The sequence below is a fragment of the Engraulis encrasicolus genome, chromosome 2, assembly GCF_034702125.1.
Source record: "Engraulis encrasicolus isolate BLACKSEA-1 chromosome 2, IST_EnEncr_1.0, whole genome shotgun sequence".
Taxonomy (NCBI): domain Eukaryota; kingdom Metazoa; phylum Chordata; class Actinopteri; order Clupeiformes; family Engraulidae; genus Engraulis; species Engraulis encrasicolus.
Genome location: NC_085858.1, coordinates 43,195,254 through 43,217,602, shown reverse-complemented (window position 1 = coordinate 43,217,602; position 22,349 = coordinate 43,195,254). Strand labels below are relative to the sequence as shown.

Below are 22,349 nucleotides of genomic sequence, written 5' to 3'. Positions count from 1 at the left end.
AGATGGTTCTTCAAATTAAGTCCGATTCTTGTTCTTGTTGATCGTGGTGTTGATTTTGTTTCTTTTATGTTCTTCTTTTCTTCAAGTGATGGTATAAATAGCGGCAAGGCCTTGTTTTTCAAATGGTTAACGAAAAGCAAATTGGGGGGGGGGGGTCCTGTTAAATGGGGACATAAGGAAAAAGAACAACAGGAAAAATAAAGTGAATGAACAAAAATAAAGTAAAAAAACGGGAAGAACAATGAGAGTCAGAGAATGCCCTCCACGACGGGACTCTCTCCTCTTTGTCCAAAGAAGTCTCGCTTGTCTACATACATCCATTCAGTGCCTGATGCTCACTGCCCGCTTGGCGCGCTCTCTCTTCCTCTCTTTCTCAGGAGAAACAGGCAGTACAGGCATCCGCCCGTCCAATCTCCCTCCCTCCCGCCAGTTACATTCAGTCCCGGTCCCGGTACCGCTCCTGTGGGCCAGACCCGGCCCTAGGTTAGGAGGCCCCCCTCTCTCCTCTCTACACCACATACTGTACTGTACATCCCCTCTCACGTCCTCAATCAACAACACTGTTCTCTTGATATGGAATCACATGAAATGAACATCCAGGGGATTATTTTGATTTTCACCCCCTTTTTTTTGGAGACATTGTCTTTCTTGATGGTTAACGAAATGAAGATAAAAGTTGAATGAAATGAATTAAGGACAAAAATGATGATAATGCATGATTTTAAAAAAAGTCATTAAAAAAAAAAAAAAAAAAATCGCGGGCATAAACGGGGCCTCTGTGCAAAAAGGAGAAGTTGGGCATCAACGTAAAAATGGAAAGAAAAAAAAACACACACGCACACTAAAATGAGGAAGAAAAACAACAGATCGCCCCCGTCCTCCTCTGATGCCCCTGACATTCCTATGCCTATATGCCTATATGCCTATCCATCCACTGCCTCCCGGGTCCTGGGCAGACGGCAGAGCGGGGCGGAGCGGAGTGGGGCCCGCAGTCCATCCAGGGCTGGAGCGCAGGGCAGGGCAGGGCTGGGCTGGGCTGGGCTGGGTTGGGCTGGGCTGGGCTGGGCTGGGCAAAGCTGGGTCGGGTCGGGTCGGGCCAGGCCGGGTGGGTGGGTTCACAACAGTTGAGTATGGATGGGGATGGGGTGGGGTAGGGACTGGGAGGCGTGGGCAACAGGGGTGTGTGAGTGTGTGGGCATAGGGGTGGGGGTGGGAAAGCGTTGTGGCGGCGGCGGCAGCAACGGAAGTTATCAGTAGTGTGTGTGCGTGTGTGTGTGATGATGACACTGATGTGAGGGTTGGAGGTGAGAACAGGAGAGTAGAGTAGAGGAGGAGAGAGGTGGCCATGTATGGGGACGAGGACGAGGACCAGGGAGGGGAAGGTTGTGGGGGGGGCAGACAAGAGGGGGCTGAAGCTCAGGTCAAGTCAGGGCAGGGCAGGGGGCATGGTAAAGGAAAGTGAGACGACCCCCCCCTCCCCACACCCCCTCGATCGAACCTTAAAACAAGGAGCTGCCGTCTCCCCCCAACTCCTGTAGCGCGTCCCCCACCCCCACCCCCACCCCAGCCTCTCCAGCCCCGGTGCCCGGCTGACCTCCCTCCAGCCCGGCCGCAGCGGCGTCGAAGGCGGCCTCGGCAGTCAGGGCGTCGGCCTCCAGCTTGACCCCGTCGGGCAGGAAGCTGGCGTAGGCGTCGCCCTCGGCCATCAGCAGCTTCAGCTTGGGGATCCAGCTCTTGCGCACCACGCGCCGCGCATTAGTGCACATGTCCGCCGCGATGGCATTCATCTCGCTCTCCTTGAAGCTGGTGGCGAAGTTCTGGCAGTAGACTGGAGAGGAGAGGAGAGAAGAGAAGAGAAGAGAAGAGAAGAGAAGAGAAGAGAAGAGAAGAGAAGAGAAGGAGGGAGGTAGAGAGAAGAGAAGAGAAGAGAAGAGAAGAGAAGAGAAGAGAAGAGAAGAGAAGAGAAGAGAAGAGAAGAGAAGAGAAGAGAAGAGAAGAGAAGAGAAGAGAAGAGAAAGGGAGGCAGGGAGGGAGGCAGAGAGAAGAGAAGAGATGAGAAGAGATGAGGAAGTGAGGGAGGGAGAGAGAAGAAGGCAGAAGAGAAGAGAATAATTAATTGAATAGTTTATTTCATAAGTTTCTTTTTTTTAGTAAAATATTGTAATATGTTTCTTTTTTTCTTTTTACCATAAATCAGTCTCAATGTGTCCCTGTACTGCTTTGGCAACCCTACAGTGAATGGTTATGGGAATAAAGCTTTTTTTTTTAAGAGAGGGACAGAAAGAGAGAGAGGACGTCATTCTTCAACAGCTGCAAAGAGGCCCTGCCGTGGCCTAAACGGAGGCCATTGGGTTACTACGCCGGCGACCGGGGTTTGATTCCGGCCCGGGTCAAGTGCAGAGTAGACGCTTCCCCGTTTCTCTCTCCCCACTCGCTTCCTGTCCCATTCTTCGCTATACTGTCCAAATAAAGTTGACCAAATAAAGCAACACCTTTGGCTCTGCTACACTAGCTCAGGAGAATTGCTTGGTCAGGTACTTTGTGGTTCCCCCGGGAGCGGGCACTCCACCCACTTTGTCAGGAACCAATCAACTTTGAGCATTTCCAACGTTCCTGGGTAGAGGCGTGTTCAAGGCAGTGACATGGTTTAAGCAGAGACATTCTATTGGGACTAAGAAAATGTTTGGTTTAAACTTTGGCTCAGCCTTTTCCGCTGTCGACCAGTAGCAAACCAAGGGAGGTGGGTCAACCATGCCGTTTGAGAATGATAGTTGTTATGATCTTGGTCAGACCAAGTCTTGAAGAGATTTGAAAGTCATGATAATCAGACCACAATTTTGTAGCCTACCTACAGCAAAATATGGATGTGTATGGCTGTCATCTGTGTGGGGTTTCACAAGTACGTATATACTACTTGGGTGTGTGGATGTGTGTGATTGGACTAAATGCTTATGGGTGTGAGATTTTTAAGCTCCTTTCTAATCTTTTAATTTAATTAAGCTCAATTTCATTGCGCAGTGACTAATAAAATATGTTACATTCTATTCATCACTACCAAGTTTGATTGGTGCCTTCACAATAAGGAAAATTAAGAACTTTGGGTCCGAGAGTCGACCATTTTGAGTGCAGCTACTGTTGCTGCTGTGACATCCTCCTAAAACCGCACCCTCCAACCCTGTTTGAAGCCGTTTTCATGGCAGAATATTTTTCCAGACTGGAAGATGTCCCATTCATCCTCCAAAAAAAGTAGTCAATAATCCACTCAAGATACATTCAATGAGTCATCACAAGTTTCCGATGCCAAATGCATTAAAATGAACAGATTAAGTAGCTGGCCAAATTATGCTACTTTAAATAACGAAGAGAAGAAATTGCGCATTAAAATTGTGCCTCATCTGGCCGAAAAACAACAACACTAAGCACACAGTGATGCGTACAGTGCACCGGCATAAAATTATGAGGAACTATTATTGGCCTGGCCTACGTCTTTTTTTATTGCTAAAAAAGGTTAGTATAACCTAAAGATTTTCTAGGTTCTAACTGCCTTTCCACCATCTCTGGAGTAACAAAAAAACATTTGATCACCTTCATTTTACCAACTTGGAATCAACAAAATGAGTCGGTCTACCCATCTGTCTATCTATCGACCAAGCTGATCCATTCAGTAAAGGAAGGATGAATCACCACACACTGCTATTCTTTCCTGGTAGTCTATTTGGTGAACAATGCGTTTCGCCGTTGCTTTATCAGGTTCACTCTCGATAAACTACCAGCAAAGAATACCAGTGTGCAGTGATTCATCCTTCCTTTACTTAATTACTTTTACTTCACATTACCAGAACCTGCACAATGGTTGTGCACAGGGACGCTACTTTGAGTACTGATCCTTTCAGTGTTAACAACTTTTCTTTTTTCAGTGCTCTCATACGTATAACAGGCTTCACATGGTGTCCATTCCAAACATGCTCCTCCCGTCCTTTTCAAACTAGCACCTCCCGTCCTTTTCAAACTAGCACCTCCCGTCCTCCCGTTTTCTTCTGATTGTGGCCTCGTGCCTCAGCCCCGCATTTGTGGGGAAAACTTTCCCTGCCGTCAGCCTAGACCAGTGGTTCTCAACCTTTTTGAACAAACACCGCTTGGACCTCATCCTAAGCCTCCCAGCGCCCCCTTGAATTCTTCATAAGCCTACCAACGCCCCCCTTACTACTAAAATATTTAAAATGGACCAATGCCCTCAATGACAACTAAGCACCGCCCCCCCCCCCTCAACTCTATCCTTCTCAACGCTCTACCTGTACCGCCCCCATTGAGAAACAGTAGCCTAGACAGAGTAGCTATTGGCAGAGCTTTCTACAATTCAATATCACAATTGCCAATGAGAAAGTAACCTTTGGATTGTGCCTCGATGAGATACTGAATGAAAACTTTGATAATCCATGACCATGACGCCTTGTCTCGCATCACAAGGCTGCAAGCAGCAGGAGAGGCCACGAGGTGCTACTTTGGCGTGTACCCATGGGCCCCCTTAAGGGTGATCTATGCCTCGAGACCAACTTCCCTTGCGTCGTGATGCAGTGAGCCGCGCAGTTAACGGAGTGAAGCCCCCCCCCCCCATCACGCAGGTACACTGGGGCACCTCCCCAAAATTGTGACTCAATGCAGTGAATGATGCAGACGGCAACGGAGTGAAGGGCGGGAAGGAGAGAAAATAGTTCTCTGATTGGTCCTCTCGACCAGCCTGCTCTGTCCTTGTTCTAACCTTCGTCGGGCTACGGACTGTGTGAGCTCTTCATTTAATAAGTTGCCCGTGCTTTTGTCGTTTCATTCATTTACACAAACCAAAGACAACACGTGCGCTTGCAAGTTACGACGCTGAAGTTATATTTGGGCAGTTGAACAGTGTTTCCGAGGAAACATTCTGCTTCGTGCGACATATACTCGTCAAATGAGCCACGAATCTTTCTTCCTAACTACCGCAGTGGCTGCCAGTGTGATCAAAAATGCACGTAACATAAAGATTTAATGTTTCATTTTCATTGTCGTCGAGTCTGTGTAGCTACTGTCCCTACCGTTGTGACGGAAACGGATAGCGCAGCTAGAATGGAGCTATAAATCAATATGCACTGCGTTGACTCACTACGTTGAGGCTCTAAACAGAGCATAACCCGCCCTTTAGCCCCTTAAGTGTTTTCTCTGTCCTCATCCTGCGCTCAGCTACTCTGCAGTGGCGCCGCCCCTGTGGCAGGAGGCAGGGGTAGTTGCACAATAGAGACAAAGGTGGCCAACTGCCAAGGGCCCCTCAAACTTCCCCCAGCTGCCACACTCGCCATGCCTTGTTTAAAAGTAAGGATTTTCAGGGCCCCCTCGCTAAATGTACCCCGTACCCTGTACCCTGCCCACAAAATCGCTAAACCCAGCCCTTGTGGCTGGAGGAGGCACTCACACTTGACAGCGTGCAGCACGCGGTTGTCCAGGGGCTTGCGGCTCGGGTCGTTGGTGGAGGAGCGGATGCCAGTCCCACAGCTGTTAGCCAGAGTACTCCTGGGGGAGGAGGAGGTGCAAAGAGGAGTGGAGACACAGGGGGGAGGAGGAGGAGGTGTGAAGAGGGGTGGAGAGAGACACAGGGTTGGGGAGGAGGTGCGAAGAGGGGTGGAGAGAGACACGGGGGTTGGGAAGGAGGAGGAGGAGGAGGTGCGAAGAGGGGTGGAGACACAGGGTTGGGGGGTGCATGTAAACACACACAGACACACACAGAGACAGACAGACACACACACACGCGCAAACAGAGAGAAACAAACCTTAGTAATTGCATGGCAACACTGACAGCAAAGAAACATATTTCATGCTGGTGACACTCTAAGGCCGCCACAGACACACACACACACAGAAGGGTAATTGCAGGGAAGCTCCACGGTGGCTTCAAACCATTGAGAGCACATAACGCTTCACACGAATGTAACTCAGCTCAGACAGACGCACATAGTTAGCTAGCCCACACATGTCAATAAATTATACACTTTACTTCAGATGAGCAGGCAGAAAATAAAGTAATGAGTCGCGATCCTCCGAATCATCAATCAGTGATTGCCGTGACCTGATCCGACCCAGGAGAGAAAGAGGGGCAGAAGGGGAGGAGGATGCAGGGGAGGAGGAGGAAGAGGGGGGGGAGAGAAGGAGGAGGAGGAGGAGGAGGAGGGGGGAGAAGGAGGAAGAGTAGGGGGAGGGGGAGAAGAGGAGGATGCAGGGGAGGAGGAGGAAGAGTAGGGGGGGAGAGAGAAGGAGGAGGAAAAGGAGGAGGGGGGAGAAGGAGGAAGAGTAGGGGGAGGATGAGGAGGAGGAGGACTGGGGGGGAGGAGGATGCAGGGGAGGAGGAGGAAGAGTAGGGGGGGGGGACTAGAAAAGTGCTCCCAAACGGCATCGCAAGATGACAATCTGAAAGGGGACTGCGGCTTGCCTCTCTCTCTCTCTAGACGGTTAAATGTTTCGTCTTGACATTTCAGCCTGACCTTTCATCCCCCATCAGCTGACAATGAACCAGACATGCAGAGCTTCACAGCAGGGGGATTTTTTTTGTCTGCAGACCTGATAAGACAATTTGAAGAAAACTCCCGCACACTGATCATTTCTCCATGTTCTTTAATACACAACGATTTGGTCCTAGACCTTCCTCAGGTTGACTATCTAAAAAGTTGTCAACAGAATACCTCAACACCAGCCCTAATGTGGCTCTCTCGGACATCTCTCTCAGTCTCTCCCCACTTATTTCCTGCCCACAATCAACCAACAGACTACCCCAACACCTAGCTGCACCCCCTTTCTGTCAATACACTACCCCAACATCCAGCTACCCCCCACCCCAAAACATTCCCCATCAATGTACTACCCCAACACCGAGCTAACCCCCCCCGACCCCAAAAACCTTACCCGTCAATACACTACCCCAACATCCAGCTACCCCCCACCCCAAAACATTCCCTATCAATGTACTACCCCAACACCGAGCTAACCCCCCCCCACCCCAAAAACCTTACCTGTCAATATACTACCCCAGGGGTTCCCAACCTTTTCCAACTTGGGGCCTGCTTGAAATTTTCACAAAGGTTCAGGGCCCTCCTCTGACCCAATTAACAATACAACTCAACAGCAAAATGCACAAATATTATTTTGAGTGGTAGAAAATTATTTCAAGGCCCACTTGGAATACCTTCAAGGCCCACCAGCGGGCCCCGGCCTACAGTTTGAGAATCACTACACTACCCCAACACCGCCCCCCCAATCCCAAAACCTTCCCTGTCAATACACTACATCAACACCGAGCTAACCCCACCCCCCATCTTACCTGTCGAAGAATGCAGCCAGGAGCCTCCTCAGCAGCACCTTGTGTCTGGTGCCCGCACTGATGTGACAGTTCATAAGCTGGGCTCTCGAGATGTACACGTTGGTGCCTACACACACACACACACACACACACACACACACACACACACACACACACACACACACACACACACACACACACACACACACACAAACACACACTTGAAGATTTTGCGTAATATCTGTTGTTAACAGAGCAATTATCTTAAAGCTTCTTTTGTTTCAGACAGGTAAGATGGAGAATTCGTAGATACTTGTTCAATCCAAAGCACTCTCCTTCGAGTCAATGGAAACCGGTCGGCGTTTTTTAAGTTTGTATACCCCATGTTAAAATAAAGGGTTTTTAACATAACGGACCTTGACTCGAAGGAGAGTGCTTTGGATTGAACAAGTATCTATGAAGCCTGCAAAGGATTAACCAGATGCACCCCTTCTATCTGGAGAGAAGACTCAGAGCGCTCGCTATCATTCTTCCTTTTCGCCATTGAAGATGGAGAATTCACAGTTGAAACAAGTCATGTAAAAGATTAAAAAAACGTACATGTCTGAAACACAAAAAAACTTGGAAGATTTGATATAACTCTAAGACATAATGAACCTCTTACAGATTACACGCCAAGTTTAACTCAAGAACATACACTTGTTGACACAAGAAGGTATGCGGCCATCTCATAACAATGAAACATACTTTCATATGGCAAGTTGGGCTGACGTGAACCGAGAGTCTACTGCATGTTTTCAACAGAACATGGCCTTCTCACCCTCCCACTGCTAAGTGAGGCTTACGCGTGTTAGAGTTCACGGAAACCACGCTTCGTCACTTCACATTTCTGAAATGAATCATGAAGCGACAGGGCAGGACATGCCAACATGCACAAAGCACACAGGTGTGTGTGTGTGTGTGTGTGTGTGTGTGTAAAACGCTTGCATTGGGTGTGTATGCCCATGAGGAAACAGACCATCTACTGTTTAAGGTTTGTTTTCCGGGACCTGTAGAGAATCTGATTATCGCACGGTAAACTTGAGGCTAAAATTCTTTCAGCTCCAGCGTGAACTTTCCAACCATTTTTTTTTTTTATCACACACACCCAACTTCTGATAATATATGCATGTGTGTTGGACCGTATCCAGGCAGAATTTTCACATTTAGAATAAAAAAATAATATTAAGTAACTCTTTCACATGTAGTCTCCTCATTGTTTCATACACATCATTTACACATCAAATTGCCAAGCATTAGTACGGAGGCCAACATTAAAACACTTTTTGTATCTTAAACTGCCTTCCACTATCTTTCGCCAAACTCTGAGCACACACAGAGGGAATGGGCCGATAAAACACTTACAAAAACATCCACAGTGTGTGTGTGAGCGTGTGTGTGTGTGTGTTTGTGTGAGCGTGTGTGTGTGTGTGTGTGTATTGGGAATTACAACTGAATCAATACCAGCCATATCCTGGTAAACCATGAAGATGGGTGGTAAATGTTCACATTCGGGGCGGAAGATAACGCACACTGTAGTTCACTGCTGAATTTATAAAAGGAATTTATAAAGGTCACACTGGCTGAAATTTCTGTTTTTTTTTTTTTTTTAAATCAGCATTGGACAATAGTGTGCGTTGTCTTCCCTCTGAAGTGAGTAAGTGCCCGCTACCTGCTCCTCGAAACCTCGGGTGTGCGTTGGCTTCCTCCTCCAAAAATGTCCACATTGGACATGCATACAAGTTTTAATGGTGTGTGTGTGTGTGTGTGTTTTGCATTTTATGAATGAATGGTTTCATAATCATGCAAGTCAACTGGAAGTCCCCATCAGAGGGTACGTGCATGCGTGTGTGCCTGTGTGCGCGCACGCGTGTGAGTGTGTGTGTGCGTGTTGAGGATTTCAAATGAACCAATGCCAGGCAAACTCTGGTTGAATTTGAAGATGACTGGTAAATCAATGCGAGTCGGGTGATAAGTCCCCCATAAGGGTATCTGTGTGTGTGTGTGTGTGTCTGTCTGACTGACTGACTGACCTGAGACCAGCTCCAGCTTCTCTGCTGGGTCTCCCTCCTCGTACAGCTTGGGGTGGCAGCGGTTGCCTATCTGTGCGATGAGCTCGGTGGGCAGGCAGGCCAGGTCCTGGCGGCCACGGCCCCGACTCCTGGTCTCCGAGTGGTCAGGCAGGGCCTCCACTCTCTCCCCCGCCACTAGAGGCCACCAGCCAGGGCAGCACAGGGCAGGGCAGGGCAAGGCAGGGCAGGGCAGGGCAGGTTCAGAGAAACAGTCCGGAGGAGGGTGGTTATGGTGGTGGTGGTGGTGTGGTCCACAGGATCAGAGAACCAAGCCAGTGGACGGTGCAGGACGGATGCAGAACAGGTTCATAGTGGTACCATAGATGTGGAGAGGGGGGAGAAGACATGGAGAAGAAAAGGAGGGGGTGGGGGTAAAAGAAACATCTAAAATCAGATTACGTTGGTTATAGAACAGCTGATATCCAGAGCCCTGTTGCTATGATGAATCGGAGCCTTACCTCCCAAACCCAAAAGGAGCACAAAGCAGCACATCTCTGCAATGTCCCACTCTGTCTCTCGCTGTCTCTCCTTCTTGCTCTCAATGCAGCTAAATTTGGATGCAGTGTAAATTACTTGGCTAATTTTAGAGGATACAAAAGAAAAACCCTCAGCCCCTTCAGTGGGATGAAGTAACAACACCACCGAGAAAGAAGAAAAAAAAACAGTTCTCTACTTTGCAAGCAGTGCAAGCAGTGGAAACTGTGATGGCATGATTTCCTAAGTGGCCGCGTGTGTAGAAACGACTGCATGGGTTATAAAGGTGGACAAAATAGACACAATGGGCTTGCTTGACTTCAGCTGTCTAGTATTAAATTGAATATGACACAGTATAAAAAAGACCAGTAGAATCTCATGGATTACTGGCCGAAAAATAAATTGACAATGAGGAAGTATGGAAGTGGTCATTGTTTGCTGCAGAATGTCCGTTAGTCAAGGTGGTGTGGGGTGTGTGTGTGTGCGTGTGTGTGTGTGTTGGGGGGAGGGGTGTTAGGCCCTGTTCGCACAATTCCGACGACTGCATTTTCAATGGAATGTGCCGTCGTCCTCGCAAAGGCTACTGGGATTGTGGTACGCCAACTAGGACCGTTGCTGCGCATCGAAAAGTTTCGAACACAGCGCGTTATCCAATGAATGTCAAGCACATGAGGATTTCCCTCCCATGACACTAGCGGTTATATTTAGCTGCTTACGAGTAGTTTTATGAAGAATGTGAGATTTATAGACTACGACAAACTATGAAGTGCAAGGTCATTGTGCCTGGATTCAAAGGATTATGTACATTTTTCACAATAATCACAACGACGTGAGGGTTATCAGATGTGTATGTAAACACATGTCCACACAGAGTTCGGTAAGGGAAGACTTAGATGTTATTATCGCCAATTAATTAGCTTGCTTAATCGATACACACTTGTAGAAAGATAGAAAGAGACATTGCCCGTTTAGTTTACTGGGCCACGCCCATGCATGTGCCCTCATTAAGATTAAGTAAACTGCCACAAACCTTCAGGAAAAACATTATGCCAAGTGATTTCAGATATGAAAATTGTGATTTTGCAATATGACAACTGCCGTTTTCTAAAGTAGCCATTGGCAAATATTCATTACACTTTCATTCACCATGGTACAATCGCCAACCATTCACAGTCATAGCTGAAGTCAAACCATCTCATTAAGTAAACATGTGGTGAATGACAATGGGCAAGCAAGCCCATACAATAATTCCTTTATGTCCATGAAGGCTCCTATTCATCAAGGTTACTGCCCTGGTAAGTGCCCTGTTGTGCTCCTCCAAACTGATTTAGAGTAGTTATAGCCCAGGGAGCATGGCAAAGAAAACACAGAGGAGCCCTGCAGGACGCATTGTATTAAGCCTGGGTATCACTTTATATTAAGGGTTCACTATTACAGTGGATCTACCACATTAGGTACATTAATGTAATAACCAGTGTAACAGCATTTAATACCATGTGATACAAAATAGGTACATGGTGTTACACTGGTATTACATGGTATATATTGTTACACTGGTTATTAGACTGTACCTAATGTGGTAGATCCACTGTAATAATGAACCATTAAAATAAAGTATTACCTTATGCCTGAAAACACTACGTTGTAGCTTCTGGATTTGTTTAGAAATTGTTGGGAAAAAATACTCTCGTTTTTCTTTTTTGTCCTCCACATATTTTCTGGATTTGTTGAGAATGTGAGGAATGTTGTAAAATATGACTTGTAGTATGTAATATGGCTTTTCTATAACAAGCAACCACAACATCAATTCATGTTAATTCAGTGCTTCTACCGGCTCATTGATTGAATGCTACACTTGGCCTGTAGAAGCTGAGTGGTACTGACCTACTACACCCATACGGAGCAGGTTGTACATGGTTATATTGTAGATTTAAAGTGATACTCTTTTTTGAAAATAAGCTTATTTTACACCTCTCCTTGAGTTAAATAATAGGGTTTTACCGCGCTCCCAAGGGGAGGTGTAAAATAAGCTTATTTCCAAAAAATGGGACAGTATCACTTTAATATTAACAGCAATGCATGTTGATTCATTGCAAACACTTTGGGTTTAGTATACTCACTGGCTGTGCCCATGTTGAGCATACTGTATAGACGCATGTCGCAGCTCTCTCATTTACATATACTACCATATCTACAACCAGAGATGGGACCAAGTCACTAATTTGCAACTCACAGGTCCTAAGTCTCTCAGGTCATAAGTCTTAAGTCCTTCCAATCAAGTCCGAGTCAAGTCACAAGTTAAGACACTTTTGACTCGGAGTCCGAGTCCAAGTCCAAGTCCAAGTCGTGCCAAAGCCAAGTCCAAGTCCAAGTCTCCATGTCCCAAGTCCAAGTCCTTAGCAAGTCACCTTGTATTCTATGCACAATTACTTTTGGTCATAAATACGTTACCTCTCCACACTGCTGTGCATGCCTCCCTTTGCCGGTCGTGTTCTAAACAAAAAAAGTAAGCTTACTGGTACCGTTTCAGGGCAAATCATTTTTTCCATGTAATTTTTTCACATACAAATGCAAAGATGTAATACATTTAGACTCGGCTACTATTGCAAATCATTGTTAGCTACAACTGTCAAGTCAAATCAAGTCTCGAGTCAATGGCGAGTCAAGTCACAAGTCATTCCTAATATTGTCAAGTCAAGTCTCACGTCATGTAATCTGTGACTCAAGTCTGACTCATGTCCAAGTCCACATCTCTGTCTAATACTACATACTACAACATCCACAATACATACTACCAGGGCTCTAAATTAACACCAGCCAAATGCTCAAATGCTGGTGAAATTTCAGTTTGGCTGGTAGAAAATAAAACTTACTAGCCACTTTGACCCATTAGTGAGTGTGTTTGGCTAGTAAGATCAGCATCTACAAGCCAGTTTGGCTGGTGATGAAAAACGTGAATTCAGAGCCCTGCATACTACAATATACACACACACCATTTAGCGTCCTCACCGGCAGCACCCATGTTGTAGTGTAGCTGCTGCAGATCTACAATTCTACAATCCTGGGGTGCATTTCTCGAAAGCGTGGTTGCCAACTATGGTAGCTACTTTGTTGGTTGCAATGCAATATCCCATTGGCAACTACCCAAGTTGCTAACTGCTAACAACTACGCTTTCGAGAAATGCACCCCATGTTCAGCTCTACAATAAAATTCACATACTACAATATCTACAACATGTGGCTTGATTGGTTTAAGTGTACTGACCGGCGGCGCCCATGTTGAGCATGCTGTACATGGTGTACATGTTGCAGATCTGCCGGTACTGCTCCTCCGTGCCCTCGTCCACCACCTCCTCCTCCTCCTCGTCGTCGTGGTAGGAGATGGGCGAGTCGCTGGTGTAGGCGCTCAGGTTGCCAGGGCTGGTGCCCTCGGGCGTGGCGGCGCTGGTGCCGTTACCGTTCCCGTTGCTGCTGCCGCCGCCCCCGACACAGACGCCGCCGACCCCACCGCTGCCAGCCAGCGCCAGGCCTAGACTCAGGCCCAGACTGGCTTGGGCTTGGGCCTGGATGGCGCTGTTGCGGGCGGCCGCCTCCTGGGCGGCGGCAGCAGAGGCGGCGGCGGCGGCAGAAGCAGAGGAGGAGGAAGAGGAGGAGTAGCGCGCCGCCTTCCTCATGCTGCCGCCGGAGCCTCCCGAGCCGCCCCCGCTGCTGCCCCCCTCCCACAGCCGCTTGGCCACGGGCGTGCACACCACCGAGTACGGGGAGGCCTCGGGCTGCTCCGTCTTCACCTTGGACACCAGGGGCAGCGGGCTGGGGCTCAGGCAGGACGGGGGCCGGCTGGCTGCGGAGCCACCACCACCACCACCAACCACCAAGCCCCTCATCCCGCCGCCGCCCCCTAGCCCCCCGCCGCCCTGCGTGGTCTGGGTCACCGGGCTCTGGGGCTCCGACGGAGGGGTGGCTTCCTCAGCGTGCAGGCCCTGCGAGTCGCAGCTGGGTGAGCTGACCTGCAGGGAGAATTTGGGTCTAGTTTACTTTCCTGCCAATGAAGCAACTGTGGCTGTTTCATAGCCAAGACTGATATGATTTCACATTACATGTAGGGAAAAAAACAAAGATCCAATAAATAAACAAATGAAATAAGGTTTCTTTACGGCTATACACAATTGATAAAAGTTCAAAACCCTTAAGGATGAGACCTTGTTAAATATATATTTACTGAAGCATTCTCGTTAAAAACTATTGCCTTGAGGTGCACCCTGTCTCAGTGGGCTAAGGGCCCACACTATACATCCGTGGTTCAATCTGAGGTCGCCTCTCTCTCTCCCCCTCTCTCTCTCTCACTCTAGAACCTCAGCACCATTCCATATCAATACCTGATATGTATCTATGTAGCTATAGCAACCGTACACTATGGACTCTTGGCATCGTGAAGCTTTTAGACTCCATCTTGTTGAGTTAAAAAACGTTTAATGCACCCATGAAAAATTTTACTCCTTACAAATGTTACTCCTTACACTGCCGCCTTTTACCCTTTTCATCTTGTTGCCAGTCTCTATTAGCCTTTATTGAGATAGCACAGCCGAAGAGGGAGGCAGGAAATGAGGCGGGGAAGGATCAGGGAATGACCTGGGGACAGATTCGAACCCGGGTCTTGACGCAACAAACGACACGGCGTCAACGCCACCGCCACCGCCACCGCCACCGCCACCGCCACCGCCCATGTTTACCCTCAGGTGCAGGAAAGGGGGATGCAGTGGTGCATTTGCATCATCCCCACTTTTGGGCTCTCTAAATGAGGCTTTCTTAACAATGTTACTGCTGCTGTACTCCACCCATTTGTCTGCAGTAATAGTTAAGAAATAAAAATGCACCACCACTTTAAAACTCGTTCCAGTGCCCCCAATGGCGCTCCCAAGGAGGCGGGGAAGGATCAGGAAATGACATTCGAACCCAGGTCTTGGCGTCTTGGACACAGCGACCCTTACCGATTTTGCCCCCACCACCACCGCCCATGTTTACCTTGAGGAAGAACTCTGTGCCCTTCTCCATGATCTGCTGGATCTGCAGGAAGCCGGCCGTGTACATGAGCAGGAACTGGTCGCCCACGTTCATGCTGAGGCGGCCCGTGTAGCAGAAGGACAGGATCTGCTGGAAGCTCTGCGGCTGCACGGCGGGCGGCAGCTCCACCACGGGAGTCTTGCTGGCCCCGCTGGAGTTGAACAGGTCGCGGAAGTAGGAGCTGCTGGCCGCCAGCACGGCACGGTGGGCCTTGAAGGCATGGCCCTTAGGACGGGATAGGATGGGATGGGACGGGATGGGGTGGGAAAGAAATAGTGTAGAATAGCACAGTGCAGAATAGAATAGAATAGAATAGAATAGAATAGAATGGAATAGAATAGAACAGAATAGAACAGAACAAAAACAAAAGCCATTTAGTGTCATTATGCTCATAAATTTTGCCATTTTTAAAATTTAACACAGAGTCGAAATTAACCCTCTTCTGGTTGGTCCTAAACTCTAGTGTTGATTCCACATGGCAATGCTGACTGTGTGTACCACATAATAAGGACATTTAAAGCAGATTCTGAAAAGTGCACACAGCAAGCAAAAGACACGAACATAGTGTACTATAAAAACTACTTGTACAACTAAGAGTGTAAGGACCAAGTGCAATCAGTACTAGCCAAGCGACTATACTAGTGTTTTTCAACAAGGGCGGTACAGCCCCCCAGGGGGCATTGGGGAGCTATAGGGGGGCGTTGAGAAGGATACAGCTGAAAGAGGGCTGTGATTATTTGCCTTTGGGGAGCATTAATCTGTGTATTTTTTAATACTAAGGGGGGGGCGTTGTCAGGCTTATGATGAAGTCAAGGGGGCGTTGGGAGGGTTGTGATGAGGCCATGGGGATGTTTGTTCAAAAAAAGATTAAGAACCACTGGACTATACCTTGACCACCACGGACACGTCGCAGTACAGCCCCTGCAGGCGCTGCTCGTTCAGACACTCCAGGACGTTGTTGCCGAAATTGGGAATCGCCATCTGAAGGGTCTGAGCCATGACGCAATGGCCAGCACCACTACAGAAAATCTGGAGGAGAGAGAGAGAGAGAGAGAGAGAGAGACAGAGACAGAGACAGAGAGAGAGAGAGAGAGAGAGAGAGAGAGATAGATGATGTTAAACGATGGCCAGCACCACTACAGAAAATGTGGTGAAGAAGGAAGGAGACAACACCACAACATCTACCTCGCGTGTTGCCAAAGTGAGGGTTGCCAGATGTGACTGACCAAAGATGGTTGAAAATCACATGAAGCCACTACAAACTGCCTTATTGGAAAACCACTCAATTTGGCAACACAGGTTGAGGCATAGCCAACAGGCCATACGCAGACTGCGCATGTAACTCAATGTAACCTAATGAAGATGAAATGTAACTTAAGATTTCCCATGTAAATATAATACCAAAAATGGCGAAATATAAGGCTTTTTAATAACTTTTTTAAAAAAAAAACATTTTGTTTTAAGGATCCACGGAGAATATGCGGTAGGAGGAGAAAGGGGGGGGGGGCATGGTAAACAATGGCCGCTGCTGTAACTCTGGAGAGGAGGAGGAGGGATGGGAGAGAGAGTGTGACACGCCAGGGACACGTACATGCGAATTTGGCCAAGCGAAGCGAACTTCGCCATTTATGCCTACAAAAGGGCTAAGCTAAATTATTTGACCAAGTTTCGCATTATGCAAATGAGGAGCGAATTTCGCCTGCGGCGGCCAATCACATCAACAACCTAAATGCTTCATTCTATTTGTTTCGCCCGTGGCGACCTCTCCTCTCTTCGCTCGTGTCGCCTGCATGCGTCTCTAGTGTGAGAGGGCAGCGTTTCCCATGCATAGGACATTCTGAGGAGCTACACCTTAGAATAAAAGCCGTTCACTACAAACTGATGATGAAAAGTCATATGTGCGGGTCAATGGGAGTACAACATGCATAATTTGCCCTATCCCCAACGTTTTTTTTGCCTGTAGGGCAACACACAATGCTAATCGGTCAATGGGAAATACTAGAGAGAGAGCGAGAGAGAGAGCGAGAGAGAGAGCGAGCGAGAGAGAGAGAGAGAGAGAGAGAGAGAGAGAGAGAGAGAGAGAGAGACAGAGAGACACAGACAGACAGACAGACAGACAGACACAGACGCAGACACACAGACCAGGAAAACATGCTAGATCAATGACAAAAATCACTATAGAAATCTCAAGATGGCAGTAAGAGGAGAGGGAGCAAGAAGAGAAGTGGAGGGGAGGGGCAGATGAGGGGATCCCTGTTAAGCAAGGGCCAGCATCAATAAAGCAATCTGGAAACTAGATTGTAACTAGAATCTAGAAACGACGAAGGAGCGGGACAGAATGAGTGCTAAGTGAACTCAGAAACGCTCGTCACCCTGCTGCAAGTTGAAGAACCACTGAAACCACGTTGGAAACATTTGAGACTCGAAACAAACTACTTGCGGTTTGCTTTAAGTTTTCAAACATAAAACAAGAGATCATGCCAGCCTTTGTAGTTCAACGAAACAGTGAAGCACTTTACCACTTTGTAAAGCCAACTGTTTGCTCCTTTCAAAACTCTCCACAGAAATAACAGTGGAGGACTTGACTATGGGGACACAATATGTGATGTGAGACTCGCTCGTTCCAAGTTGGAAAGTGGTATAATCGTAAGTAACACATCCTAATTGAGTTGACTGCAGTGAAAGCTGATTGCTTTATGTTGAAAGAGGTGGTGCCTCTACAGTGGCTTCCTATTCTATACTCCATATTCCATATCGGCAGGCAGAGGAATAAAACAATGGAGCATCTTAGCTCCGCCTGAAAACCTCATTCACCCCGTGACCTTTCTGCGACTGCATCCATCCATACCACATGCTTTCCCCTTACCATCACCATTACATGGGCCATGCATCTGCTTCCCACACAGCCACTTTTCTTTTAATTACATTTTCAGCTAGAAGTCTATTTATCTATCTGTCTCTTTGTTTTACTCGCTCTCTCTCTCTCTCTCGCTCTCTCTCCCTCCCCTTCTCTCTCTCTCTCTCTCTCTCTCTCTCTCGCTCTCTCTCCCTCCCCTTCTCTCTCTCTCTCTCCCTGTATGTCTCTTTCTGTCTCTTTCTTTCTCTCTCTCTCTCTCCGTCCGTCTCTCTCTCTCTCTCTCTCTCTCTCTCTCCGTCTCTTTTTCTCTCTCTCTCTCTCTCTGTGTATGTCTCTTTCTCTCTCTCTCTCTCTATCTATCTCTCTGCCTCTCTGCCTCTCTCTCTCTCTCTCTCTGTGTCTCTGTGTGTGTGTGTGCCTCTCTGTGTCTCTGTGTATCTCTCTCTCTCTCTCTCTCTCTCTCTCTCTCTCTCTGTGTCTCTGTGTGTGTGTGTGCCTCTCTGTGTCTCTGTGTATCTCTCTCTCTCTCTGTGTGTGTGTGTGTGTGTGTGTTTAAGTATTTCTCCTCCGTCTCTGGTACACAAACATGCATGCCAAACAGCATGGGCCGGCCGGGCGAAGATAATGTGACTGTGCCAACTAGCCTTTAGTAGCCGCTCTGCAAATGAGAGGAACAAAGAGTCTCCCAATGTAAAGGGAGACCGATGAGCAGACAAGAGCCACACTGACTGATCTCACCACTGCAGAGGGACGGGGAGGGTGAGGGGAAGGGGAAGGGGTGGGCTGGGGATGTGATGTGGAGGTTGGGAGAGAGAGGGGGGGGGCACCAGGTCTTTAGAGGACAGCGTGGGCAAACCGAGCTGTGTTTAGTTAGCATGACACGGTGTGAAATACCACCTTCATATGGCGCCGTGTTTTTCTTCCCCCTAGCACACGCACCCTCAGAACCACCACAAACGCTCGACCGACCGCCTGCCTGCCAGCCCTACTGGCCGACCGACCGGCCAACAGACACGGGCTAGTTCTAAAGATAACCCTGACCTATAGTTTCCTGTGTTTAAATTACGAGTAGGTTGTCTGTGTATCGCTGCAGTAAACACAGATGGCTCATGCTTTACAGGTTTGTTTCTCTCTCTGGCTCGCTCACTCACGCTCTCTCTCTCTCTTCCTGGTGTGTGTGTGTGTGTGTGTGTGTGTGTGTGTGTGTGTGTGTGTGTCAAAACTGCCCAAAAAAGAGCTTGAAGCATCTTTGGCCAAGCAAGAAAACAGTGTGTTCACCTCACACACAGCTTGGAGAGGGAGGCGTTGAGAAAGATGGTCTCTTAAAAGTAAAGTTTGCATGTTTGGCTAATGGCCTACCTTGGCTTGAGAAACAACAGCGGGCCCCCATCTGACAGGGCTGCTGCTTAAGACAAAACTAAACATCTTCCCACAGTGTAATTTAAGAATTACAGCGCAGACTTTTGTTCCACCACACAACTTTTAAAGAGGCTGTTCTTCAGAGGTCGCAACATTTTGCAGAAAATATATCCGATTGAATGACTGATGTCAATAGCATGCATGCGTGTGTACATAAGGCTGTGTAGCCTACAGATGGTAATTGGAATTAAACATGAATGCACATTTATTATAGCCAAATGTCTATTGAGTTTCTCATGGTCCATGATGACAAACTAACAATTAGGGCCTAGAGGTCTTTCACCTGTACCAATGGATTATACAAACATACCTAGTTGACATCATTACATTTCATTACACTTAGCTGAAGCCTTTATCCTAAGCGACTTACAGTTATTTACCGGGCAGTGACTAGCTACAGTCTCTGGAACACTTTAGCCATCGAGACTGGATACGACTCCTAGAATCTCTGCCATGGATAGTAGTGCAGGGAGAGGTAAAGGTGGGATTTGAACCTCAAACCCTCTGATTTAAAGACCACCTCGTTAGGCCATGGATACTGATAAAATGAGTAGGTTGTGGATTATTAGTTAGTGGATTTGAGTCCAACTTAATTTAACAGATATAGGCCTGTCATTTTTGCCTTTTCTCTGAGTATGTTTAGTAGTTAGGAAATGAATCGCACTCAGTTTTTCTTCTTTTCTCTGAGTATAATAGCTTACTGGAAAAACATACTGATGGCTTCTTTGAATACGATTTATCACTGCGCTTACAATATAACGTGACGTTGAAAACAAAATGTCCAAATAAATACTGTGACTAATTAAACTGCTTTGGAGACCAATAGCCTAATAAAATATATATTCAAATAAGTGTCAAACTGTCTTGAACGTTTATGCAAACGTCCTGCTTGATGCGAACAGAGTGTTGCGCTAGATAAGACTGCAGAAAAGGCTGAGTCTGTCGCGGTATCGGCTGGCCGTGCCCCGTTATATGTCAGTCAATCTGCCCGGTTGGAGTGCTCCACTGGCACGGGCCGGGGGCGTCGAAAGATGGCAACTACTAACAGAATGACCCGATCTATGAGAAATGCAGCACATAGGCGCGATGCACAGCGCCAACCAAATAAATGCACGGGTTACTCAGGACGCCGTTTACCTGCAATGACCTATGGATTAAAGCGTTTACTTTGACCAGGAATGCACATCTGTCGCCTCTGCCCAGTGTGAGTTAGAAGTGCCGCTATGCTAGCTAACGTTACATTATATTTGCAGGGCCTACTTAGCCGGGTATGCCCGCTGGTAGCAAGAGGGCTAGCCTGGCACGCCAGCTAAAACAAATCTGTTCACTCCGCACCCTCAGCACGATTCACTAGGCTGAAAGGACCAAATGTGTTGCACTATAAAAATGCAAGTCTTATGGATTTCTGTCTGACAAAATGTGCAACATTACTAAAAAATAACAACAGCTGTGACTTCGCATAACTTTACAAATTACGTTTCAAAAATCATCCCAACATAAAATGAATAAATCATTCCCACCTTACTCTATTTTAGCTACCGACATCAACAGGTCATCCCGGGACAAATGCAGCAGCAACTGGGGGCGAGCCAGACTAAACCAGCGTTGAGAGTAGGGGGGGTTGGAAGTCGCTCATCAAGACACCGTTTAACCACTTGTCGCCGGCATCTGACAAAATGAAAGATCCAGGATTTAAATAATTTTGTCAAACAGCAATATTTTTGTTGCAGCGCCACTGCTTGCTGCGATGAATCTGTGAAATATTTTAATTTTTAAAAGAAACCAGGACCGGCGCTGTAACTGGAGAGCTGCCAATCACTCGCATGCAGCCATTACTGTAAGGTCGGTGAAGTGGTTAAAGTTTTGTTGGTGCCATTCTTATGAGCCCATCCCCCACCGCACACCTTCCCTCAAAACAATGCCCCGAGAAAACATCCCAAAACCGATTACATTTTGCCGCAACAAGCACTGTCTATAACAGCGCACCAATGTAATACAAATAACCTGAAATCCCCGCAGCCTCAAACGACCCCGTCTGTCTGGCCTCGAAGCCGACTCACCCCGTCGCTCGTAGCTGTTTCAAAGCGTTTCAATGGAGAAGTCGGGCGCGCTCCCTCTCTCGCTCCCCGTCTCGCTAGAAACAGCCATTCATTGTGAACACAGGACAGACGCAGATCGTCGAGCTATCGAGGGCAAACACTCTCTGGGGAGTAGAGCACAGAGTCACCGATCGAATGTGCCCAAATCAGCACAGCAAGTTTACATAGCCCTTCTCTGAAATCAGTCTCTGAATAGTCTCATAGGCCTAATATAATTTGCAGACATCCATCGATTGAGTGAATAATAGTCTATGTAAAATAAAACACAAGTTGTGAAAATGTGTAACTTGTAGGTTATATTAAGTTATCTAATGCTCACAAGTAGGCTATGGTAGTTTATTAATTGTTGTATTGCAGCCTGCATGGTTTGTAGAATGCCTGGGCCTTCAAGCTGTCAAAAGGGCAAATTGTGTCTAAGTTTTTGACCAGGGAAAACATGTATTTTTTAAGGATTGTTATGTTTGTGTGAATAATTTATTGCAGGTGATTAGTTTCTACTTTCGACACTACTGAAGACGGTAGGCTACTTCCTATTTAAAAATGCATTTAGGCCCCTCTAATGTAGTTAGGGCAAAACTGTGAGGGAATGTGGTCGTGGGTAGCCCACAACAGTGTCCTTATAGGGAGGGAAAGTAATCTCATCGCCCCCTGCTGGCAACGTTCCAACCCCTTGCAACAAATGAATGTTTTTTTCCTTTGAAAAATTACATCTCGGCCCTGACGACGAAGTAGAAGTAGTGGCAGTCATATTATGGGCATGTTGGCCCGTTTTATCGAATCAGGTGGTAAAATGTTCGGTTTTTCACTGATCTGAGCTGATTTTAATATTCTTTAAAAAGCTAATACAGAACTACACTGACTGGCATGTGTGGCTTGTTTACTTCATGTAATTAGCATAGCCAAACATGAGCCAGAGAGGTGGTTACTCGTCACCACAGAAGCCATCATATCTACTAGAGAATTTAAAACCATACCAAAATGATCGCGTGTATATATGTGTAATAAAAAGA

General features: G+C 47.3%; 1 protein-coding gene across 1 annotated transcript; it reads right to left on the bottom strand.

Annotated features, from left to right (window-relative positions):
• Positions 1-1,499: 1,499 nt before the first annotated feature.
• Positions 1,500-21,379, bottom strand: nacc1a (nucleus accumbens associated 1, BEN and BTB (POZ) domain containing a). The gene is made up of 10 exons (XM_063218151.1): positions 21,301-21,379; positions 20,766-20,908; positions 15,853-15,993; positions 14,926-15,189; positions 13,169-13,910; positions 12,355-12,396; positions 9,391-9,564; positions 7,340-7,445; positions 5,444-5,541; positions 1,500-1,828 (listed from the first exon to the last, which is right to left on the bottom strand). Exons 3-10 carry the CDS (start codon positions 15,961-15,963, stop codon positions 1,500-1,502), a joined length of 1,866 nt encoding a protein of 621 aa, XP_063074221.1. The 5' UTR covers positions 15,964-15,993; positions 20,766-20,908; positions 21,301-21,379.
• Positions 21,380-22,349: the final 970 nt, after the last annotated feature.

Bases quoted from the DNA above. Each gene is read 5' to 3' on its own strand.
- nacc1a (XM_063218151.1), bottom strand. From the start codon at position 15,963: ATGGCTCAGACCCTTCAGATGGCGATTCCCAATTTCGGCAACAACGTC. The intron at 12,397-13,168 runs GTCAGTACACTT...TTTTTTGTTTAG, and splicing joins GCTCAACATGGGCGCCGCCG to AACACGACCGGCAAAGGGAG. The intron at 1,829-5,443 runs GTGAGTGCCTCC...TCTCCTCTCCAG, and splicing joins CGTGCTGCACGCTGTCAAGT to TCTACTGCCAGAACTTCGCC.